The 20,741-nt window shown below is 43.7% G+C and overlaps 1 protein-coding gene across 1 annotated transcript in view; it reads left to right on the top strand.

Annotated features, from left to right (window-relative positions):
• The window catches only part of C5 (complement component 5), a 90,933-nt gene that overhangs the window by 36,569 nt on the left and 33,623 nt on the right, over nucleotides 1–20,741 (top strand). Inside the window, exons 12-24 of the mRNA XM_015428315.1 lie at nucleotides 1,166–1,369; nucleotides 2,512–2,721; nucleotides 2,819–2,968; nucleotides 4,296–4,425; nucleotides 4,900–4,965; nucleotides 5,984–6,181; nucleotides 8,254–8,341; nucleotides 12,712–12,788; nucleotides 13,392–13,531; nucleotides 14,284–14,520; nucleotides 16,088–16,148; nucleotides 17,077–17,166; nucleotides 18,612–18,824. Coding sequence (XP_015283801.1) covers nucleotides 1,166–1,369; nucleotides 2,512–2,721; nucleotides 2,819–2,968; nucleotides 4,296–4,425; nucleotides 4,900–4,965; nucleotides 5,984–6,181; nucleotides 8,254–8,341; nucleotides 12,712–12,788; nucleotides 13,392–13,531; nucleotides 14,284–14,520; nucleotides 16,088–16,148; nucleotides 17,077–17,166; nucleotides 18,612–18,824 — 1,864 coding nt within the window. The remainder of the gene's footprint in view (nucleotides 1–1,165; nucleotides 1,370–2,511; nucleotides 2,722–2,818; nucleotides 2,969–4,295; nucleotides 4,426–4,899; nucleotides 4,966–5,983; nucleotides 6,182–8,253; nucleotides 8,342–12,711; nucleotides 12,789–13,391; nucleotides 13,532–14,283; nucleotides 14,521–16,087; nucleotides 16,149–17,076; nucleotides 17,167–18,611; nucleotides 18,825–20,741) is intronic.

Raw genomic sequence — 20,741 nt, 5'->3', positions numbered from 1 at the left:
TGAATCTAGATATTACACATGCAAGCTGCTTGTCTTCTAGGATTCTAGAGTTCTCCCTGAAAGTTGGAATAATCTTTTTTATTAATAAAGGGCAGGTGCTTCGCTGTGCTCGTGCCCTCAGTGAAAGAGCTGGGTCTGGCAAATACACAAAGCGGGGCTTTTTCAGCTGTGGCCCCCAGACTGTAGAAAGCTTGCCCCAGGAAGTTCACCTAGCCCCTTTAATAGTTTGGAAACAATGGCTGCGATCAAACACACTAAATAATCCACTTTCCAACTGGATTTTGTCAATTCACACAGTAAAATCCAGTTGGAAAGTGCATTGAAAGTGGATTGAAAGTGGATTATTTAGGCTGATTTCCCACAAGCTGCTGCTCCGCACTCGTTCCTCCCTTTGCCCCAAATCGTATGTGTCAATTTCACACCATGTGCTGCGCGGCCGCATTTTGTTCCACAGCTTCACCCGATTTCTGCCGTGTCTACTCAATCCTCAAAAAACCAGGATTGAGTAGACGCAGGGAAATCGGGAAAAGCTGCGGAGCAAAATGCAGCCATGCAGCACATGGTGTGAAATTGACATATACGATTGGAGCAAAGGGAGGAATGAGGGCGGAGCAGCAGCTTGTGGGAAATCAGCCTTAGTGTGTGTGATTGCAGCTTAAGACTGATCCAGAAGGTTTGCGGGGCATTTTTGCCAGCTTTCTATTGAGCTGTTGTTTTTATTTGTGTTTTTTTTCTTATTGGTGTTATTTTTGCTGAGGAATTGTACTTGCTGATTCTGTAGTCTTGTTTTCTGCTGCTTTCATGTTTCAATGAACGGTGCTTATTATTGTTATTTGCGGTTCTTACTGCTTTTATCCAATTTTTATTTTCTGCCTGTTTTTTAATTTATTTTTCTACGTTGCAAGCCTCTTCGTGTGCTGTTTGCAAACAGCATTTTCTGAAAGATCTGGATTTTCTGAAATACCTGTTCAATGTTACGTCCAGATACAAGCAAGATGAGTTCTGAGTCAGGCCTTGTTTATCTGAGTCACATTTCTATCTCTGCTTTTCGGATGATGGTTTTGCCGGTGTCATTCCTCTCTGCATCTGCCCCTCTTTTTGTCCCGTCCATTTTAATTGACTCTTGTTGCCATTATTAAATTATGTTGTATGCTGTCATTTTTAGTTAAGAACAGCAGATGCCAAGTTACCAGAAGACAGCCAGGCTAGTAAGAGCTATGTGGCAAAATCATATGTTTCTCCCAGTGGAAGCTACTTATATATTGACTGGGCTTCAAACTACAGAGTGCTACGTGTGGGGGACAACCTCAACATCAACATTCATCCGCTTAGCCGCTATATTGATGAAATACATCATTACAGCTATTTGGTATGCCATGGAACCCTTTCTTCTTAACATATTGCACAGTATCATACACCTGTCTGCCTTCACTTTGTCAGGTCTATGCCACAGCTGCAAGATTGCATGCCTTCTCAGTCACTGCCGCGACTCTTTGGAGATGCCTGAGAAAAGGCTTCTGAAAGCTTTGTGTATATAAGGTCTTCTAAATAATTGCTGCAGCTACCTAGACAATTGGATTTTGGCCTTTGACTTTGTTGGATTTGCTTAATTTTGGCTGTGTCTGTTTTTTTAATATGACTTGCTTATTATAAAGATACCCTGCCTTTAAGCAAGAGCCACTAAGGTGGCTTACCATAAAAGAAAACAAGAATATATTAATAAAATACAATAAAGCCAACAACTGCTAGAATTTTTTTTAAAAAACAGTGGGTACAACCAGGATCCAATAACCAAAGTAAAAGCAGAATGGAGTGAATAAAATCAGCCCGGAATGAATACCTGCTGAAATAGGGTGATTTTAAACAAGCTTCCTGATTCTAAGAAGGAAAGAGACCTTCTCTGTCTCCTGGGTAAAAGAATTCTGCCATGTGCACCTGGCCCTGAACCTCTGGAAGCAGAAATCGGGCCCTCTCCAGCTGACCTAAACACACAGGTTGATTCTTATTGGCAAAGACTGTCCTGCCCCGAAACCCTATGGAACTTTAAAGTTCATAGCCAGTGCTTTGGATCAGGCCTGGACACTAGTCAAGCAGATTAAAGCTGACATAGAATATGTGCATAGCAAGTGATACCTGTCCATAGTCTGCTGCATAATAGTTTGTTTTTTAAAAATGTGTTTTAAATGTTGAACACTGCTTTCCATCTATGAATAAAGTGGTGTATAAATGAATAAAATAAATATAAATGAATAAATATTTTACCTTTCCAGATCTGGTCCCAGCAACTGGCAGAGTGAGGCATTAGCAAATCTTGCATTGTGCTGCAGAAACAGCAAATTGGCAATGATTTAATTTTTTGTACTGTACAAGGCTTTAAGAGGTGCATCCCCTATATGTGCCATCCACTAGAAATAACCAAATTTAAATGCATGTTGGGCTGCTTCCTCAATAGTTCTCCAAGATGCCAGAGTTTGTCATTTTCAATCTACTTTCTTTCCCCTGTTCTTTTAGATCTTATCCAAAGGGAAAATAGTCAGCTATGGGACTCAGGATAAGATTGAAGGCTCTGTTTATCAAAGCCTAACTTTTCAACTAACTTATGAAATGGTGCCTTCGGCCCGCCTTCTGGTCTACTACATAGTTACAGGAGAAGGAACTGCAGAGCTGGTAGCTGATTCTGTCTGGCTGAACGTAGAACAAAAATGTGGGAACAGCATTGAGGTGAGTAACTGTTCTTTATACATAAACTGGTATGTATATTTTATTGAAAATCATGGAATTCCCTTTAGTGAACTGTATTTGTTTTTAACCCATACAGGTTCAGATATCAAAAAGCCAGGAATCATACAATCCGGGACAGATCGTATTGCTTTCCATGAAATCCCAGTTTGACTCTTTCATTGCTTTGTCATCCATGGACAAGGCAATTTATGGAATAACAGGAAGAAAGAAGAGGCCCATGGAAAGAGTTACGTGGCATTCAGTGTGGGGGAGGGAGGGGTCACCCCAAATGGCAGCAGTTTGGAGGTTTTCAAACAGAGGCTAGATGCCCATCAGACAGCAATGCTGATTCTGTGAACTTAGGCAGATCACGAGAGGGAGGACAGGAAGGGTTGCATCAGTGCTTAGCTCTTGTGGCCCTTTCTTACACGCCCAGGGAAATGCTGATTGCCACTTTGGGATCAGGAAGCCATTTTTCTCCAGGCCAGTTTGGCTGGAGATCCTGGAGGTTTTTTGTCATCTTCTGGGTGTGGAACAGGGGTCACTGGGGATGTTGGGGGAGGTATTTGTGAATTTCCTGCATTGTGCAGGGGGTTGGACTAGATGACTCTGAAGGTCCCTTCCAACTCTCTGATTCTATAATTCTGTCACATTCTTGCATATAGATTGCTCAAAACCTTTGTTTGCTGTTATTTCACTTTTGCCCAGTATCACTATTGGCTGATGTTTCATCAAAGAGATCTAATGGTTGTGTTTTGAATGAAACACCCCATCAGATCATCTTGGAGACAGTGACACCAATCTAGCTGAGAGGCAGAGGGATGTATGTGTGTGGGGGTGAGGTGACAGCAGGCTAGCAGAAGCTTTTTATTCTTGCCATCCACAACATATCAAGATCTCTTCACACATAACATTTTTTCATACATTGAGGGAAAGTGTGTGGTGTCGATCAGCCACTGAAAGCCTAACTACACATTATGCTGTTTCCGGGTCTGCCTCATTTGTAAATAAATCAAACCTTGCAAAGCTACCACTAGTCTCCAACACAATGGTTGTGTGTATGTGTGTAAGAGGGGTTTTTTTGCATGGGAACAGGCCTGTGTGGTTTCCCAGTTACTGGTACATCTACTGATACAGCACAGCAGCAACAGTGCTTCCACATGGAAGGTTTCCCTGCCTCAGTCTCCCAGTAACAGCCACGCCCCTTCCCCCAGAGCATAGGCGCTTTTTCGGTTTTTTTAGATCAGCAACTGAATATCATGATAGCAATATAATGCCATACCAATTTGTGTAACAGCTTCTCTTAATTCCCAGCTTTCATTTTAAAAAGTCTCTAGCGCCCTCCATTGTGGAAGTATGCCTTGCCCTTTATATCTCTGCAATGAAAGGGACTAGAGACTTAGATTTTTTTTAAATGAAGCTGTGAATTTAGAGAAGCTGTTGCACATATAGCTATAATGTTATATTGCTGTGCAAGAGACTGCCTGTGATACCCCAGTTCAAAAGAAGCTGAATTTATTCTATCTCATTTTAAAAAATTAACTATTCCTTGCCCCCCCATCCTATTCAAACAGGCTCTTCTGCAATTGGAGAACAGTGATCTGGGTTGCGGTGCCGGTGGAGGACAGAACAACGTAGACGTCTTCCGAATGGCTGGCCTCACCTTTCTGACCAATGCCAACGCAGAGGACTCAAAAGAAGCAGGTACTTCCCCCTAGCATATTTTAACTGCACAGGTGAAAATGTGCTCCCTTTGACAACACTGCTTCCTCCTAAATCATGATGAAGGCATGTCCCTAGGAGGATGTGGAGCCCTACAAATGTCCTGGGTGCTTCCGCTGTGGCTCATCTCCCCAATATAGGGTGTGAACATGGAGTCCCATTAAAAAAGCAATAGTTGGCTCTACAGCAGTGCAGTAGTGTAATGATTACTTTTTGAAGATGGCTCCATGCATGCGCATAAATGAATCGGCTCAAAAAAAGTCCAAGAGATTGCTTAACTTAGGCTGGCTTTTGAGACCAGTGCCTGTATTAGCAAAAGTTGCCCTCAGTTCCAGCTGTTAAGCAAAGAGGGGCTGGTTTGTTTCATCAGTGCTCACTAAACATTTTTTTTTTTTTGCTTGACAGCTTTATAAAATTATTCTTATCATTCTTGGGTTTTCCTCTTGGTTTCAACAGATGAAGCTTGTGATGCCATTGTAAGATCAGTAAGGTCCACCATCAGCGAAGAAATCGAAAAAAAAGGTATTCCATATGCCAGATGTCTTATTCAGCAGCATTTATGTGTGGGAAAATACCCCAAGAGATTTGTTTGAAAGAGCTGTCCAAAAGTCATTTATATGTGAGTTCTATACCAGTTATTTAGCTATGGATTCTGTGTAATATATTTTTGTTCTTTTCTGGGCATCCCATGAATTTCTGCTTGCTACAAAGGGGGATTCTCCACTGTGGCCAGACTGGCACACAGCATCCTCCCCCTCATTTAAACAACAGCTCTTCCTTAATCCCAGTCTCAGTTCTTCACAGGTGCCTGTTGCTATGACCAGGGTATATTGGGATGAGGAACATGGGCTTTGGGTCTCAACAGAAGCAATGAAGGGGTATCCATGACACTCCAATGGCAAAACAACAGAAATTAAAGTAAAGGTTCCCTTGCTCGAAAGCCAGTCGAATCCAACTCTAGGGTTGCGGTGCTCATCTCTGTTTCAAAGCCGAAGAGCCAGTGCTGTCCAAAGATGTTTCCGTGGTCATGTGGCCAGCATGACTCAACACCAAGGCGCACGGAACGCTGTTACCTTCCCACCGAAGTGGTACCTATTTATCTACTTGCAATTTCTTGCTTTCGAACTGCTAGGTTGGCAGGAGCTGGAACTAGAGACGGGAGCTCACTCCATCATGCGGCACTCAGGTCTTGAACTGCTGAACTACTGACCTTCCACAGCCTGCAGTTCAGCGTCTTCACCACTTGAGCCACCGCAGCTCCTGTGTTCATACATAAGTGTAATAAACGTCCATGGCCATACAGGCAACATGAGGTCAATCTGTTCTGCCCTCTTTCCACTACTTGCCTGTCAAATATATTTGTTATTTTGTTTCTTTTCTGGCTCGCTTATCTGATATTAATCTGTTGGATTATTAAAGTTATGGGCTTCATCCCCATCCGTTAATTCCTTTTCTTCATTCGTGATTAGCTGAAATATAACTAATGGGAAGACTGCTGTGCCACAGAAAACAGGCTGTCAAATGCTTCCTGTCATTTCAGTATCTCGCTATAGACATAAAGAAGTCCAGAAGTGCTGCCGGTCCGGTGCAGAAGAGTATCCCCTCTCTCAGACGTGCAGCAAAAGAGCCAGCCGTATTAGCGTACCAGTGTGTAGAAAGGCCTTCGAGGACTGTTGTGAATTTGCAAACAAGCTACGTCTAACTGAGCCACACAAAGTTTTACTACTGGCAAGAATGCGTAAGTCTCAGCCCAACATCAACTGGAATCTGCAGTTATTTCATGTAGGATTTTAAAACAATGTTCAGAAGCATGGAAAGACAGGTGAATGTATGATTCAGTCAGCTGATCGATTGGTTGCCTTTTAAAATCGAGACAGAAGCAGCCAAAGAATTTCAGTACCACTGATGTTGTTATTAATTTTGCACTCCATCCCTCAGTTAGGCAAAGCATTTGTAGGTGCTCTTAAGGCTCTCATTTTTCTGGGAAATCAGACATGCCAAGTCATCACAAGCAGTGTTCCCTCTAAGCTGAGTTAGTGTAAGCTAGCTCACAGTTTTTTAGCCTCTGGCTCACACATTTTTGTCTTAGCTCAGGAAGGATGGCTCCAAAGCAAACTGATTTATGCAGCAGCCAAATTGCTCGCTCACAGCTTTAATGCCAGTAGCTCACAAAGTAGAATTTTTGCTCACAAGACTCCACGGCTTAGAGGGAGCATTGATCACAAGTATCAATTGCAAGCCACATGGTAACTGTTCTGATAAAACAGCAGACCAAGAATTAGCTAGGTCTGCTATGGCTGTTGTAGTCCAGATTAGAGGTGTGCAAGGGGAAACCCCCCCGGCTTTATTTGGAGTTGGGTGTTTGCGATCCCAAGATATTCGGTGTTCCCAAAAATACCTGAATACCAGTATCAGATTCGGTATTGTACTGGTATACAGGTTAATATTCAAGAAACCTGAATATATTCGGCTCCATTATAACCTATGGGGACCGTTCCCATAATGGAGAATTTCACTTGCTGAGTCGTGCAGAGTTGACTCGGCGAGTGATGTCATTTAAACTTTAAACCCCTCCCCTCCCAGAGTCATGCCTTATCTGTGGCTTGACTTCTGTGAGAGAGGGTTTAAACTTTAAGCCCCTTCCCTCCCCTCCTAGAGTCGAGCTGCAGCTGTGGGAGGGGGGGGGAGGAAAGGGATTGCCCAAATAAAAGCCAAATAATATCTGTATTCAGCTGAATAAATACCCGAAAAATACCAATAAGGTATTTTTCAGGTATTTATTTGGCTCGGTATATACTGAGCACACACCCCTAGTCCAGATGAATTACTACCATGGAACTGTTGTGCAAATCCAAGTCATACTTTGTGTATCTTTGTGTATCATGTTGAAAGCATGGGAAAATGCAATCCTACATAATCTGTGCTGGTTTGTCAAGAGGATCTAGAAATACCCTCAAAATACAGTAATACCATGTAGCTCCAATATATATATTTATAACATTTATTTATTCATTTATTTGATTTTTACCCCACCCTCCCCACCGAGGCAGGCTCAGGGTGGCTATATTTATATCCCATCCTTCTCCTTTAAAAAGTATTAAAAAGACATCAACCCAGCTTAACTAAAACATTAAGCAGCAGCATTACTGTTCCTTGTCCCAAATAAAAGATTAATGCACCAGGCCCTATATGTGGTTTTAAGTAACAGGGATTAGCAAAACTTTTCAGATATGCAGTTTGGTTCATATCTAGTTATTTCTTGTTAAGAAAACCAAAACCATAACTTAATTCAATCCTCATTGCTCTGAATGATGAGAAATTCCAGACAGCACTAGATGGGTTCCTTTTGAAGGAGAAAGCACTGGAATCTTAATGGTGTTTTGTGTAACATTTGCTTTATTTACAGCTATGTAAGTAGAGCACTGTTAGAGGCAGAGAGACATCTCTATGAACCACCTTGCATTAGATCCCAAGGAGAAAAGGAGATTTTGCACACCCAGGGACTTCAGTCAGCTCACAGCAGCCTGTGTTCCAAAATGGGGAACTGCTGGTTCTTCACACACTCAACCCCAGCCCTCCTCCCTCAGGTAGGAGGAGCCACCATCCCCAAGTTTCTATAGATACTTGTCAGAACTATCAGAACTAACAATTAACATCCATGAGGAACATGTTACCTATCCATTCTGAGTCATTGTCCCAACAATGGAATCAGTCAGCTTAGATGGAAGAAAGTGATATTAGAGGATGTTGCATATGGCCGGCTGACTTGAGTTATCTGGTAGACGTTTTTAAAACATCTTTCCCCCCCAGAAATGGAAGCTTTCTTAGATGTGGATGAGCCAGTGATCCGAAGCTATTTCCCTGAAAGCTGGCTCTGGGAAGTCCACCAAGTTCCTCGGTATGGTATTGCATATCTCTCCTTATATATAATTGTGTTTTGCTGGTGGCACTTTGCAGCTCCCCCATTGGCTGTGCAATGCGCTCCCTCAGCCATTGGCCCGTCAGCCGCCACTCAAGAGTACTTGCGTGCCATTGGCCAGGTGCTGGGTCTGCTCCTCTTCCCTGCCCACTCCCCCTTCAGCCACTGTACCCTGTCAGAATTACTGGCAAATGGCTTTCTCTCTTGACAAAGACGCTTCTCCTGCTTGCCTCCTGTGTGGGACTAACTTTCCCCTCAGTGGCTGTTGTGAGGAACTCATTGGGGCCAGTGCTGACTAGGGTTGCCAGCTCCAGGTTGGGAAATTCCTGACTATTCTGTGTCTAAGGAAGCCAGTGTAAGGAAGCCAGAGTTTTTTTTGGGGGGAGGAGAGGCCTCAGCTGAATAGAACCCCATATAGGCTACCGTCCAAAGCAGTTATTTTCTCTGGGGAGGAAGAGATCTGTTGTCTGGAGTTCAGTTGTGATACCCAGCAATCTTCAGGCTTCACCTGGAGGTTGGCTACCCTAGGCGTAGCAGTTAGCGCTTCAGAGCAGGGTCTGCCAGACCCAGGTTCTTGCTGTGGAAGCGGTGGTTGTTTGTTTAAAATGTTCCCCCATAAGGTTTAATTGAGCTGTAGTTCCAGAGAGGGACCTGCAGGGGTATCACTCACTGGGTTGAATGGGGCTTCCTCATCTGCTGGCCTACAGTTCCCAGCTGCCCCAAGCTGCAGGAAAACAGGGACTGTCCCAACAGGTAGGGCGGCATCCAGGGAGGAGGCAGACTTCGTCCCTGGGAGGCAGCAGAAATTCAGCCACTCCACAGTTGGCTGGACTGGGGAATGAATAGAAGTTTCCCTGCTCTCTTGGGCAAGAGAGAGAGGTTGAAGTACAGGTGAGCCCATAACCTCCAGAGGTAGAGAGTATTCTGTATAGGATTGCGTTTAATCCCTGTTGATTTATGTCCTGTTGGTTCAGAGTGTGTGCTTACTTTTCAGGGATCCCCCCAAAGATTGGGGATTCTATCTTCAAATAGGGAGATTCAGCCAGAGGGGTCTCACTGTCCCTCTAAAAAGGCAGTGACAATTCCTCTGGAGAAAACGGTGGACTCTGGCCCCAGTCACACGGGAGAGTTTGGCCTGGGAGAGGGACGGATCGGGGGCGCAGCAAACAGGCGCGAGCACACTGCAACATCTGGGAATCGGCTCGCACCCGTTCCCGATCCGTCTCTTCAGGCCAATAACGCGCTGTAAAAAAGAACCACCCCCAGAGGAGGACTTACCTGGGACGCTGCATCAAGCGTGGCCGTGGTATCGCCGGCGCGCTCTTCGTTCGTAGCAATACCGGCTCATGGCTGAACTGCGCATGCTCACACATGCGCAGTTCGGCTGCCTCGCTTCCCGGTCAGTGGCTTCCCCCTGGCATCTGATCATGCCAGGGAGGAAGTGCGCGGTGGCTCAGGGGATCTATGTGATCCCGCCGCGGCGTGTCTCTTTTGGTGCGGCTTTAAACTTTGCCCATGTCCCCCCCCCCGTGTGGCAGGGGCCTCTGTGTCATTATACCCTGTTGAGGTCACCACAGCAAATTGACGCCGAGTGCCTAAGGCCTTGGCAATCTCCCAGAGCCTCTTTCTAGAGCTTGTTTTATTTATTTCCACAACGGGCCTTATTCCTAGTTAGATCTTATAATTTGAACTTCAACTGTAGTACGGAACTGCCCTTTTTATAAAGCAGAGGCTGCTTATTGTTTTCCTAGCACTCTAAGGGCCAAGCTAGAAGCCAAGCTAGAAGCAGCATCTGCCACACGTTTGGTTGGGGAATCTGTCAGACAGAAGTGATATTGGGGAACTAACACTCCCAAACACTGTGAGGCTCAATTTGGGTTGGGGAGGGTATGTTGTGGGAAGAGGAAGAACTTCGGCTTTTCTCCCCCATGCCATTTTCCTGAGTGAGAAACTAGGAGCTTCCTGTGGCTGTTTTGGCTCAGGAAAATTGCATTGGGGGGGGGGGGGGGCTGAAACCCCTATTCTACCCTGCACTCCCAAGCCAAATCAGGCCCCAAAGTGCTTGGTAAAGGGTTTTTTGTTGGTTATTTCTTTGTATTTTTCATATGTATGTTTGTGCATGTGAGCGTGTGTGCACCTGGAAGTCATGGCAACCTCTGATGATTGACCCCCCCACTGGGGGTCTGGAAGATATTCAGAGAGGTGGCTGAATAAAGCCTGCTCCCCACCTCCCACCTCTGGTACTCCAAGGAGGTCTCCCATCCAAGTACTTGCCAGTATCAACCCTGGTGAGATCGGGCTTGCTTGGGCTAAGCAGGTCAGTGCAAGTGTTTGGGAATATTAATCCCCCAATATCACTTCTGTCTGTGACAGATTCTCCTCCCCCCAGTGTAGTTAATAAACTGCTCCTTGTGGCTACTTCAGGTCAGGAAAACGGCACAGGGGTGGGAGGATGGTCTAAGTCCTCTCTCCGTGTTTGACACAGTCCTGATCCGAACTAGTCCTGGGAAACATAGAGCTCCCTGAGAACCCAACCCACAGATGTACCTGGGAAAAATATAACATGTAGTTAGGCCCTGGTTGAATTCCTTTTATGGTTGATGGAATTATATCTAGTACAGGGATGCCAAAATACAGAATATGATCAACCAATACAAACAGTTATTCAAAGTTCTATGTGGCAATCCCTCCTCTTTATGTTATAAGCATCAGTCAAGGCCACATTCTTTCTCCACTTCCATTAATAGCACATCCGCAGCTTCCCACCAATGGGACAGCTCGAAACCCATCTCTGTGCTCTACTTCTTGGCAAATTCCGCAGCAGAAACATCACGTAAATCCTCTGTTATAACATAAAGGGGAGGGATTGCCACACAGAACTTAGAATGGATGAAGAAGTTGACAATTAGAAGTTCAAAGTGACTATATGGACAGTTATTTGACCTAAGCACTTTGTTCATCATAGAAGAATTATATGCACTGTAAAATTCTTTGGTATCTATTAATGTGAAAAATCTTTATAGGATTTAAGTAATTTCTATATGCAATTCACATAAAATAACTACATCATGGTTGTTTGCAGGGCTTTTTTTGTAGAAAAAGCACAGCAGGCACTCATTAGCATAACAGGCCACATCCAACAGCAGAAATGCATTAGCATATTAGGCCACACCCCTGACAGAGCAGCTCATTAGCATATTATGCCACACTCACATTGCCAGAAGTGTGGTCATCCAGCCACACTCACCTTTTGCTTCTTATTCTGTTTACCTTGTTTGTTGTCAAAACCCAGGGCTTTTTTTGTTGCAGGAACCCTTTGCATGTTAGGCCACACACCCCTAATGTAGCCAATCCTAATGAGTTTCTGCTGTTGGGTGTGGCCTATTATGAATGGGGTTCCTGCTGGGCGTGGCCAACTCGGGAGCCAGCCGGAACTCCATTCCTGTGCGTTCCTGCCCAAAAATAGCCCTGGTTGTTTGTATTGGTCGATCAGCTTCTCCTGTGATCTCTCATAATTTGTAAAATACAAAAAAAATCAAAAAGGTTCTCTGAGACTCAGAAAAAGAAAGGAGAGTTATGGCAATATAAGGCTATAACAATATGTGTCATACTATGTACATATGCACTCCATAACCCTTTCTGTTAGAAGGTGGCAACTTTATTATGAAACCTGACCACATGTGATGGGGTCAGTTTGTATGAATGCATGCTTTTAGTGCCTGGACCAGGCTTCTGGGAACCTGTTTGTTTAATTTGTTGTTTGTGTTCTGCACTCTTAGCCAGACTTCACCCTAGGCAGCTGAAAACAAACAGACAATACATCTTTAGAACATATACATTATATAACATCAAAGACTAAAAACCAGCAAAGTTTTAAAAGGTCTAGGAAAGTCAGCAGCATCAAATAATCAATAATAAACAGAGATTTCGGGGGGGGGCAGCAGAACCCTTAAAAGCATAAAACAAATTTTAAGAATTTAAAAAGTTTAGTCAGGGAACTCAGAAAAAGACAGGATGCATTGCATGGTCTGAGTTTCCAGCACGGAAGCAAACTTTTCTTAGAGCTGTCTGCTTTAATTTTCCACCTGCCCAATGGCCCATTCCTTAGATATAGTGACTTCTAGAGATCTGTGGCTTGTCAATTCAGGCATCACACCAAACCCTACTTTTCACAAACCATGGTTTGAAAGCCCACTTCCAACCATGGTTTCTGATTCTGGTCAATTCGTACATCACACTGTTAGGCTTCCTGAATGGAATATGTAAACCAGCTCTCCGATGCCACCAATGGAAAAACAGTAATGAGGCTGAATTTCGGTTATTCACTTTTTGTAAAAACTGTTATGCAGGTCGAAGACTCTTTCTGTGACCCTTCCTGATTCTCTCACTACATGGGAAATACAGGGTGTTGGCATCTCAGATAAAGGTAGGTAAAGGAGCCCTAATTTTGTGTGTGTGTGTGTGTGTGTGAACAAGCAAGACTTCGGGCATAAAATGAGACAATGTGGGTGGGGGCAGAGCACTTCGTTCTTTAAAAAAATAGACAAGCATGGGATGTTCACTAAAGCCATGGGAGTTTGGGGCAGGCCTGTAGCTACAGTGGGGCATATCGGGGTCTGGCCCCCTGACTTACCATCCAGCCCAATCACTCCCTTGGAGGTGTGCACAGGGGTCTGTGCGGGGTGCCCCCTGACTTATTTAAAGGCCCCCCCAATTAAAAATCCTGGCTACGGGCCTGGTTTGGGGTGTAAAGCAAGAACCACATGTCCTAAGTCCGTCTTTGTCTCCTATCAAGACAAAGCGCTCAGAGAAGGTTGAGTTATGCAACATCAGCTTCTGCAACTGGCAGCAGTATGAGGCGTCCGGATTTGGTTCTCACCCCCACCATAGTACCAAACTAGTCTGGGCCTCCGTGTATGTATGCCCACACTTGCTTTCTGCTTGCACTGGTCATATAGGTCACCTGCAAGTTTTTACAGGCAATCCTTTGTAAATACTAAGGATATTCTTTAATGTTCCTTTTACACAGGTATATGTGTTGCTGATGCACTTCAAGTGGAGGTAATCAAATACATTTTCTTAAGTGTGAATATTCCTTACTCTGTTGTCCGTGGAGAGCACATTGAATTGAGAGGATCTGTTTACAATTACAGAGATATCAGAACGAAGGTAAGCCTCTTTAACCAGAAATATTACTGGGAATGTGTTAATTAAAGGTTTTATGCATACCAGTGTTTCATCTCTTTCCATTCAGAACTGGAATGCAACATCTCAAACATGTAGTTATTAATATGGATTTGAACCTTTAATCTCCGAATCTGAGATGTGAAGGTGTTAGATTTGGGGGGGTTATCTTTTGGATTTGGCAGTTAAATGTGAAACTCGTAAATCATTCAAGAGTCAGTTACTGCCAAATGCAAAAATTGTTATCGCATACTAGTAAATACCATTGTATACAGTTATAAAGTGCTGTGAGATATTTGATACCTTAGTATGAATAAAGAGGTCAAATATTTAAGACTACTATAACTGGCTATTCATATTAAATATCCAATGAATAGTCAGCAAATATTTCAAACACACTGAAAAGTTTGAGAGCACATTTACTCCAGTGATGGGGGGCAGGAGACAAAATAAAAGGAAAACCTCATAAGGTGATAAGCCTTTAATATTTCCTGGTGCATTTCAAGAATGATCTCTTTATCACAGGTGACTTTCCAAGTGAACTTGCAACCTTGTTGAAAGAAACTATCCCAGTCAACAGAAAGCATTTGCAAGAGACTTGCAAAGTCGAGATGGTTCTTGAAACCCATGGGGACCTATTAAGGAATTACTTCTTAAAAGCCCTTTTGAGGTTTTTCTTTTTGTTGCATGTTAGTGATCCAGGTGATGAAATATTCTCTTCCTGGTTCACACTTCAGTTTTGCACTGAGATGTCAGTTGGCGAAGGAATTTGCCTGTTCAGAGGCTCCACCAGGAATCGGCTTGGCATACAAACCATCAGGTGTGATCGCCGTCGCCTTCCGGTAATAGAGGGCTCTTCTGTTGCCTCAGTAACATTCAAGATTCTCCCTCTGGAGATAGGTCTCCACACAATCAACTTTACCCTCCGAACCGAGTTTAACAGCGAAACCGTCGTGAGAACCTTAAGAGTTGTGGTAAGATAGATCTCCTTACTTAAAAACACATGTTCTGTCAACGTAAATAATGATTGATAAAATGTGCTTAACCTTTACATAAACATGCCTTGGTTTAGTAGCTACAGTCAAATATGATTCTGGTTGCCACCATCTTATGTCTAAGGTGCTGCTACCAAATCCTTTTGGCCAGGACTTTTCAATGTAACTGTCCTTCAGGTATTTGAGGAGTATCATCTTGTCTCCTCTTTGTCTTCTCTAAGCTAAGTTGCTTCAAACTGTAGAACTGGTTCTCCAGTCTCAGTCTGTGCATTTAAAATCTGTATATCCCTCCTTGTAGAACTATAAAAATGTCAATTAATTTCATTTATGAATCCCATTCCAGGTCTCTGCCCAATAACATCAGGGCCCCGTGGGATCTTATGCAATTCCACAGGGCCTGTAAGGCAGAGATGTTCCACCAGGCATTTGGTTGAGGACAGCAGTGGTTTAACATCATGGCTGGAACCCTACCTGGACCCTTATTCCTTATAGAACTTACTCCTCCCTGAACGTGGGAAGCACTCACATGCCAGATATGGGAGGGAGCTACAGAATTTCACCACTTGTTTTTAATTACTGTATGTTGTTGGACATGGCTTTTATGCTTTTATACATTTATACATTTAGAACTTTGTACATTGCCTAGAGCTCCACAGTTGTGGGGACAGGCGATTCATAAATGGAAATAAATGGAAATAAATAAATAAATATGTACAAACTATAAATATGTACAAACTAAGCAATGTACAGAAGAGCCCGTGTGGGACTCTTTCTACCAGTGTCAGCAGCTTGCAGAACAGAGGGGCTGAATTATTACAGCTCACTGCTGCAGTTTATTTACTTACTTCACTTATATCCTGCTTTTCTCTCCAATGGGGACCCAAAGTGGTTTATATCATTCTCTTCTCCTGTTTTTATCCTCATACTCATCCTGAGAGATGGGTTAGGTTCAGAGTGGGTGACTGGCCCAAGGTTACCTAGCAAGTATCCATGGCAGGATGGGGGTTCAGACCTGAGGGATCCCAGTTCTTTGTCCGACATTACACCAAACCATTTTTGCAGCCCTTCATGCTGTTAGAAAATTCCTTTTTGGTGGACAGACCAGATACAGTTGCAAAAAAGGAATTATTTTGAGATATGATCATGGTTTCTCTGCTTACATTTTGAAACACAGTTACACTTCAGAGCTGGATTATATTTATGTTATTATTATTTTACAAAATTCGCACCCCACTTTTCTGCCCTCATAAGGGATTCTTAGTGCACCCCAAGTTTTATGACTGTTCCTGTTTTTGCAATCTCTGTGCTAGCTAACATTTTTTACTATATTTTTGTTTAACTTGTACTGTCCATTGACTTCAATGGATTTGGATGGGTGTAACTCTTCTTAACACTGTCATTGTTTCATTCAGAACAGGCGGGGTGTTTGTAATAAGTGTAAAACTATAATAGTTTTAAAATTATTTCTAAACTTTTAGAAAGAAATGTATAAGCAGAAGTGCTGAATAATTGTATTCCTCCCCTTCCCCCCATGGTTGGGTTTCAGCCAGAAGGCATACGAAAGGAAATTTATGAAGGCCGCACTCTGGACCCACAAGGTGTTTATGGTATGGCAAGTACATTCTTCTCTTCTTGATTAATTGTTTCACTCTGCTGATCTAGATAAGGATCAGCATGCGTGCATTGTGATGCTGTTGGAGCACAAGCCCACAGTTAGCTGACTGTGCATTTTCAAAGGCCATCTAAAGCAGGGCTGTTAAACAGAAGAATTTATTCTGAGATTTTTACAAGGTTATGGTAATAATCTTCTAAAAAACTAATTTATGCGATGGTCAGGTGTGGGCTCGCTCATGGCTTTGATGCTGGTGGCTGCTTTGCTCATGAGGCTGAATTTCTGCTCACGAGACCCCGCAGCTTACAGGGAAGATTGATGACGACCCAGTAGGGTTTTCAGAGCAAGAGATATTCAGGTGTACCATTCCCAGTGTCTTGGTAGCAGCCCTGATGGTCCTTGGTGGTCTTCCGGTGTAACTTCTGAGATCTGATGAGATCAGGCTAGCCTGAGCCATTCAGGTCAAGAGAGATGTGTTCATGCAACACAATAAAAGAAACATGAAAATAAATAACAACTAATCATAAAACCTAGCCAGGGCATAAGAACATCATAAATCCAAAGCAAGGCATAAAAGCGGCATTACATGATTATTGTTATGATGTCTGTTTTTTTTTTAACAATTTAGCAGGTTTTTTAAATCAAAGTTAGATACAAATTGGCAAAATGAATTCCTCCATGTGATTTTTAAAAATGTTTTAAACTTTGTTATATTTTGCATTTTAGGTTCATGCCAATTTTTATTATCCTTTTTCAAATAAAATGAGCAAGGGGAAAATCATTTATACTAAATTAAACTCCTTGAAGGAAGGGTAGAATAAACACATGGTAGACAGAAGTTAGCATCAATATTAAAAGACTTAAGGAAATGACATACTGACATAAGTAGTGTTGTATGTTTTCTTTTCTATTTTCCACAATAGGCACCGTGAAGAGAGAGGCGGAATTTCAACACAGGATGCCATCAGATATTGTCCCTAAAACAAGACTTGACAGGACTGTGAGTATAAAAGGTAATTTGGCGCATACAGTCTTCTCGACACATCATAGGCTAGTTTAGCTCTTGACAATTTTCATATCTCTCTTTTGAAAGGCTGAGCAGATCTTCCTCATTCATTGTTCGCAGGGGTCATTTCGTAGAAAAAGAGGTGTGGGAGCTCATTCGCATAACTCATTAGCATAACTCATTAGCATAACTTATTTGCATATGCCACACACCCTGCCATCACCGGAAGTGTGTCAGAAGGCAAGACCCACCGCTCAGGCTCCACTGGACTGTTTTGTATTGCTAGCTATTGGGGGGGACGGACGTGCAGATCTGCTCTCACAGAGGAGGGAGAGCTTGTACCTGAATAAGACTTGGTCTTAAAGGGGGCTGGGGGGAGCTCTGCAACTTACCTGGCTGCTGCTTGCTCTGACTGAGGGCTGCTGGGAGCAGGGGGTGGGGCTTGTTGCATGTGCCCACCCCCTGGGCTCTTTACTGCTGGAGCTCTGTTCCTATGCGCGCCCGCAGGAAATGACCACTGATTGTTCGAGAGTTTCGCTCTTCCTTAACTCTGATTTAACCAGGAGAATTTCTACAAACTGAAAAGTACTGAGAAACGTTGAGTGATTTCAGCAAAGTACTTTTATTAGGATAGAACAAGGCCGGTATTTATGCCGAGAAACCCACCACCAAAACACACCCCCTACTTCACTATAGGCTATTTACAGTGGCCGAGAGTCTCATAGGCTCTCGGCCACGGACCTGGCCCTCTGATAGGTGCGGGCTAGGATCCGCTCGGCTATTGTTCTCAGGGGAGCGAAGCTCTGCTGTTTGGCCTGACCGCATGGCCCAACGGTCGCACACGCGGTCATGGCGGAGTACATTACACAAACCAATTCTGATATTGGAGCATATGTGCATTCTAGTGTAGCCTTCAGTTCTCTCAGTTCATTTGTATCATCTTTACCTCCCCCTCACCTAGTGCTCATTTGTGCATTGATAGAAAGCTACCCCAAAAAAGCAATGTTGATGTAACTGTGCATATAATTGCATCAAGGCTCTTCTTACGCAATGTTTTACTGATATTTGCATGCGTTCCTGTGCATTGGTACACAAAAGGAATCTTGATGCAGGTATAGATACAATCAAAACAAGGCAGCTTTTTTGCAGCCTGTATGCACCAGTAATGTATAGGAGAAAAGGACACAAATGGGAGGGGCTAAAAACAGTTTCTCTGCACACATACAGTACTCTGTACAGTGTCGTCTTCTTCTTTTTTTAAGAAACAGAGGATTACTGCTAACTGTATTAGCTCCACTTTGGAAACAAGACCAGATAATTCAGAACTCCAAAATCCAGGGAGCAATTTAGATGAGAATTTCAGAGGACAGCCCTAATTTAGAATCAGTGGATGGTATGCATTGCACATACTGCCTAAAGACAGGATTTCATGGTGTAATTCCCCTTTTCTAGGACACATTCTGGGTGAAGTGATCACTACAGTTCTCGACCCAGAAGGGGTCAACTTCCTTGCTAACCTCCCCAAGGGAAGTGCAGAAACTGAACTCATGAATGTCATCCCAGTATTTTATGTGTATCACTACCTGGAAAGGACAAACAGCTGGGACGTTCTTGGCCCAGCAACCATCACTTCAAGATTGAACATATGGAGAAGGATGAAAGAAGGTAAAATAAGATTCCAGGTGGTGTTCTTCCATGGGCCTGTAAACCTTGTAGGAGCAGAATATGCATAATGTGTGTGTGTGTTGAGAAAAAAATTCATATATTATGAATATAAGGGTCACTATTGTCTCCCAGTTTGGGTAAATTAATGCCTCCATGTGGAATTAGTCATACACTGATGTGCTTAAACATGGAGCCCAGAAGTTCAGGCACCGATTTTGTATTCCCCTATGCCATGGGACCTGCTGGTCACCAAAGGAAATTGCACCTGGGATATAAACATCAAAGACAGGAATCTGTCTGCTTGTGGCAACTAAGTGATTCTGATGTGCCAGTGCTATGCCTGCTTTTGCTGGCTGTTGGATCCCCAAGCATCGAGAATAAATCCACGTTTCAAGAAAGCAAAATTTATTTCAAAGCTTTGGAAAGATACTCAAACAAGGTCTTTGTTAGGAATGGTTACAAACAGCTCGGGTAAACATAATAAAGGGATTCAAACCAGGTACAGAACCAATGGGTCACTTTCCCGCTGGCGGGTACAGGGAAACGATTGCGCGGGCAATCCCTGGGAACACTACCATCTTCAGACATAACATTGCTGCAGTTCCCAGGCTCAAAAAGCAACAAGCTAGCAATCAAGCTCACCTCCCACTTCACGTCCTCCAGCTGCTTGGTTTAAGCGTTACAGCAGAATAAAACACATGCCAGGAACGGGGGGGGGAAGGGACTGTACAAACAGGCAGGTAATACAGAACACAATGGCAGCTTGCTGACATACTGCCCCCTCAAAAATACACCTTACCCTCCGTCTCCCGGGCAGGGCGGGAGATCTCCCGGTTTGGGCGGGAGTCCTCCCGGTTTGTCCGGGAACTTCCGGTGGAACCTCCGAATCAGATAAGGGGCCCGAATATCCCCTTCTTCCACCCATTCGCGGTGCTGGGGTCCGAAATCCACCCACTCGATGAGGTACCAAAGCTTACCACGTTTCATCCTGGAGTCGAGGATGTCTGCAACCTCGAAATGTTCATCCCCCTCAAGTAACACAGGTGGAGGAGGAGTCACAGATGGACGCCAAGGAGAGGTACCAGGGTCCTTTTTCAACAAACTCATGTGAAACACAGAATGTAAAGCCCTCAGATTCTTAGGCAGTTCAACATCAACAGCAACATCATTAATGATTTTTCGAACTTTGAAAGGCCCAATATACTTCCGCCCCAGTTTCTTACTAGGTCTTAACATCTTGATATTTTTAGTAGAAACATACACCAGGTCACCAGGTTTTAAATCCAATCCCACCACCCTACCCCTATCCGCTTGGGCCTTATAAGCTGCTTTTGCAGCATCCAGGGTTTGACACAAAAGAGGCCAGGCATCTTGCAAAGATTTACACCAAGAGGTAGCATCCCCCCCATGAGGAATAGGAGCCCCTTGTAAAAAGGGGAGAGGGGGGCTCTCATAACCAAAGACAGCCTTGAATGGGGACATGCCCGTAGACTTATGCAACGTGTTGTTGTAACAATACTCAGCCAAAGGCAATAGGTCACACCAGTCGGTTTGTTGGTAGTTTGTGAAACAACGTAAATATTGCTCAAGAGTTTGGTTTACACGTTCGGTCTGCCCATCGGTCTCAGGATGATAAGCGCTGCTGAGACCTTGCTCCACCCCCATGATTGAGAGGAGCTCCCTCCAAAACTTGGAAACGAATTGGGGGCCCCTATCTGAAATTAACTTAGATGGCAACTGATGGAGTCTTACAATATGATACAGAAAAGCCTTCGCTAGCTTTTGGGCAGTGGGCAGCGAAGAGAAAGGCACAAAATGGGCTTGCTTAGAAAACAGATCGACAACCACCCAAATAACAGTTTTCCCCTTGTTACATGGAAGATCAGTGATAAAGTCCATGGAGACCACTTCCCACGG

The sequence above is a fragment of the Gekko japonicus genome, unplaced genomic scaffold, assembly GCF_001447785.1.
Source record: "Gekko japonicus isolate JY-2015 unplaced genomic scaffold, Gekko_japonicus_V1.1 scaffold3370, whole genome shotgun sequence".
NCBI lineage: Eukaryota > Metazoa > Chordata > Lepidosauria > Squamata > Gekkonidae > Gekko > Gekko japonicus.
Note: the sequence above shows the minus strand (reverse complement) of the source record. Positions and strands in the feature narration are given on the sequence as shown.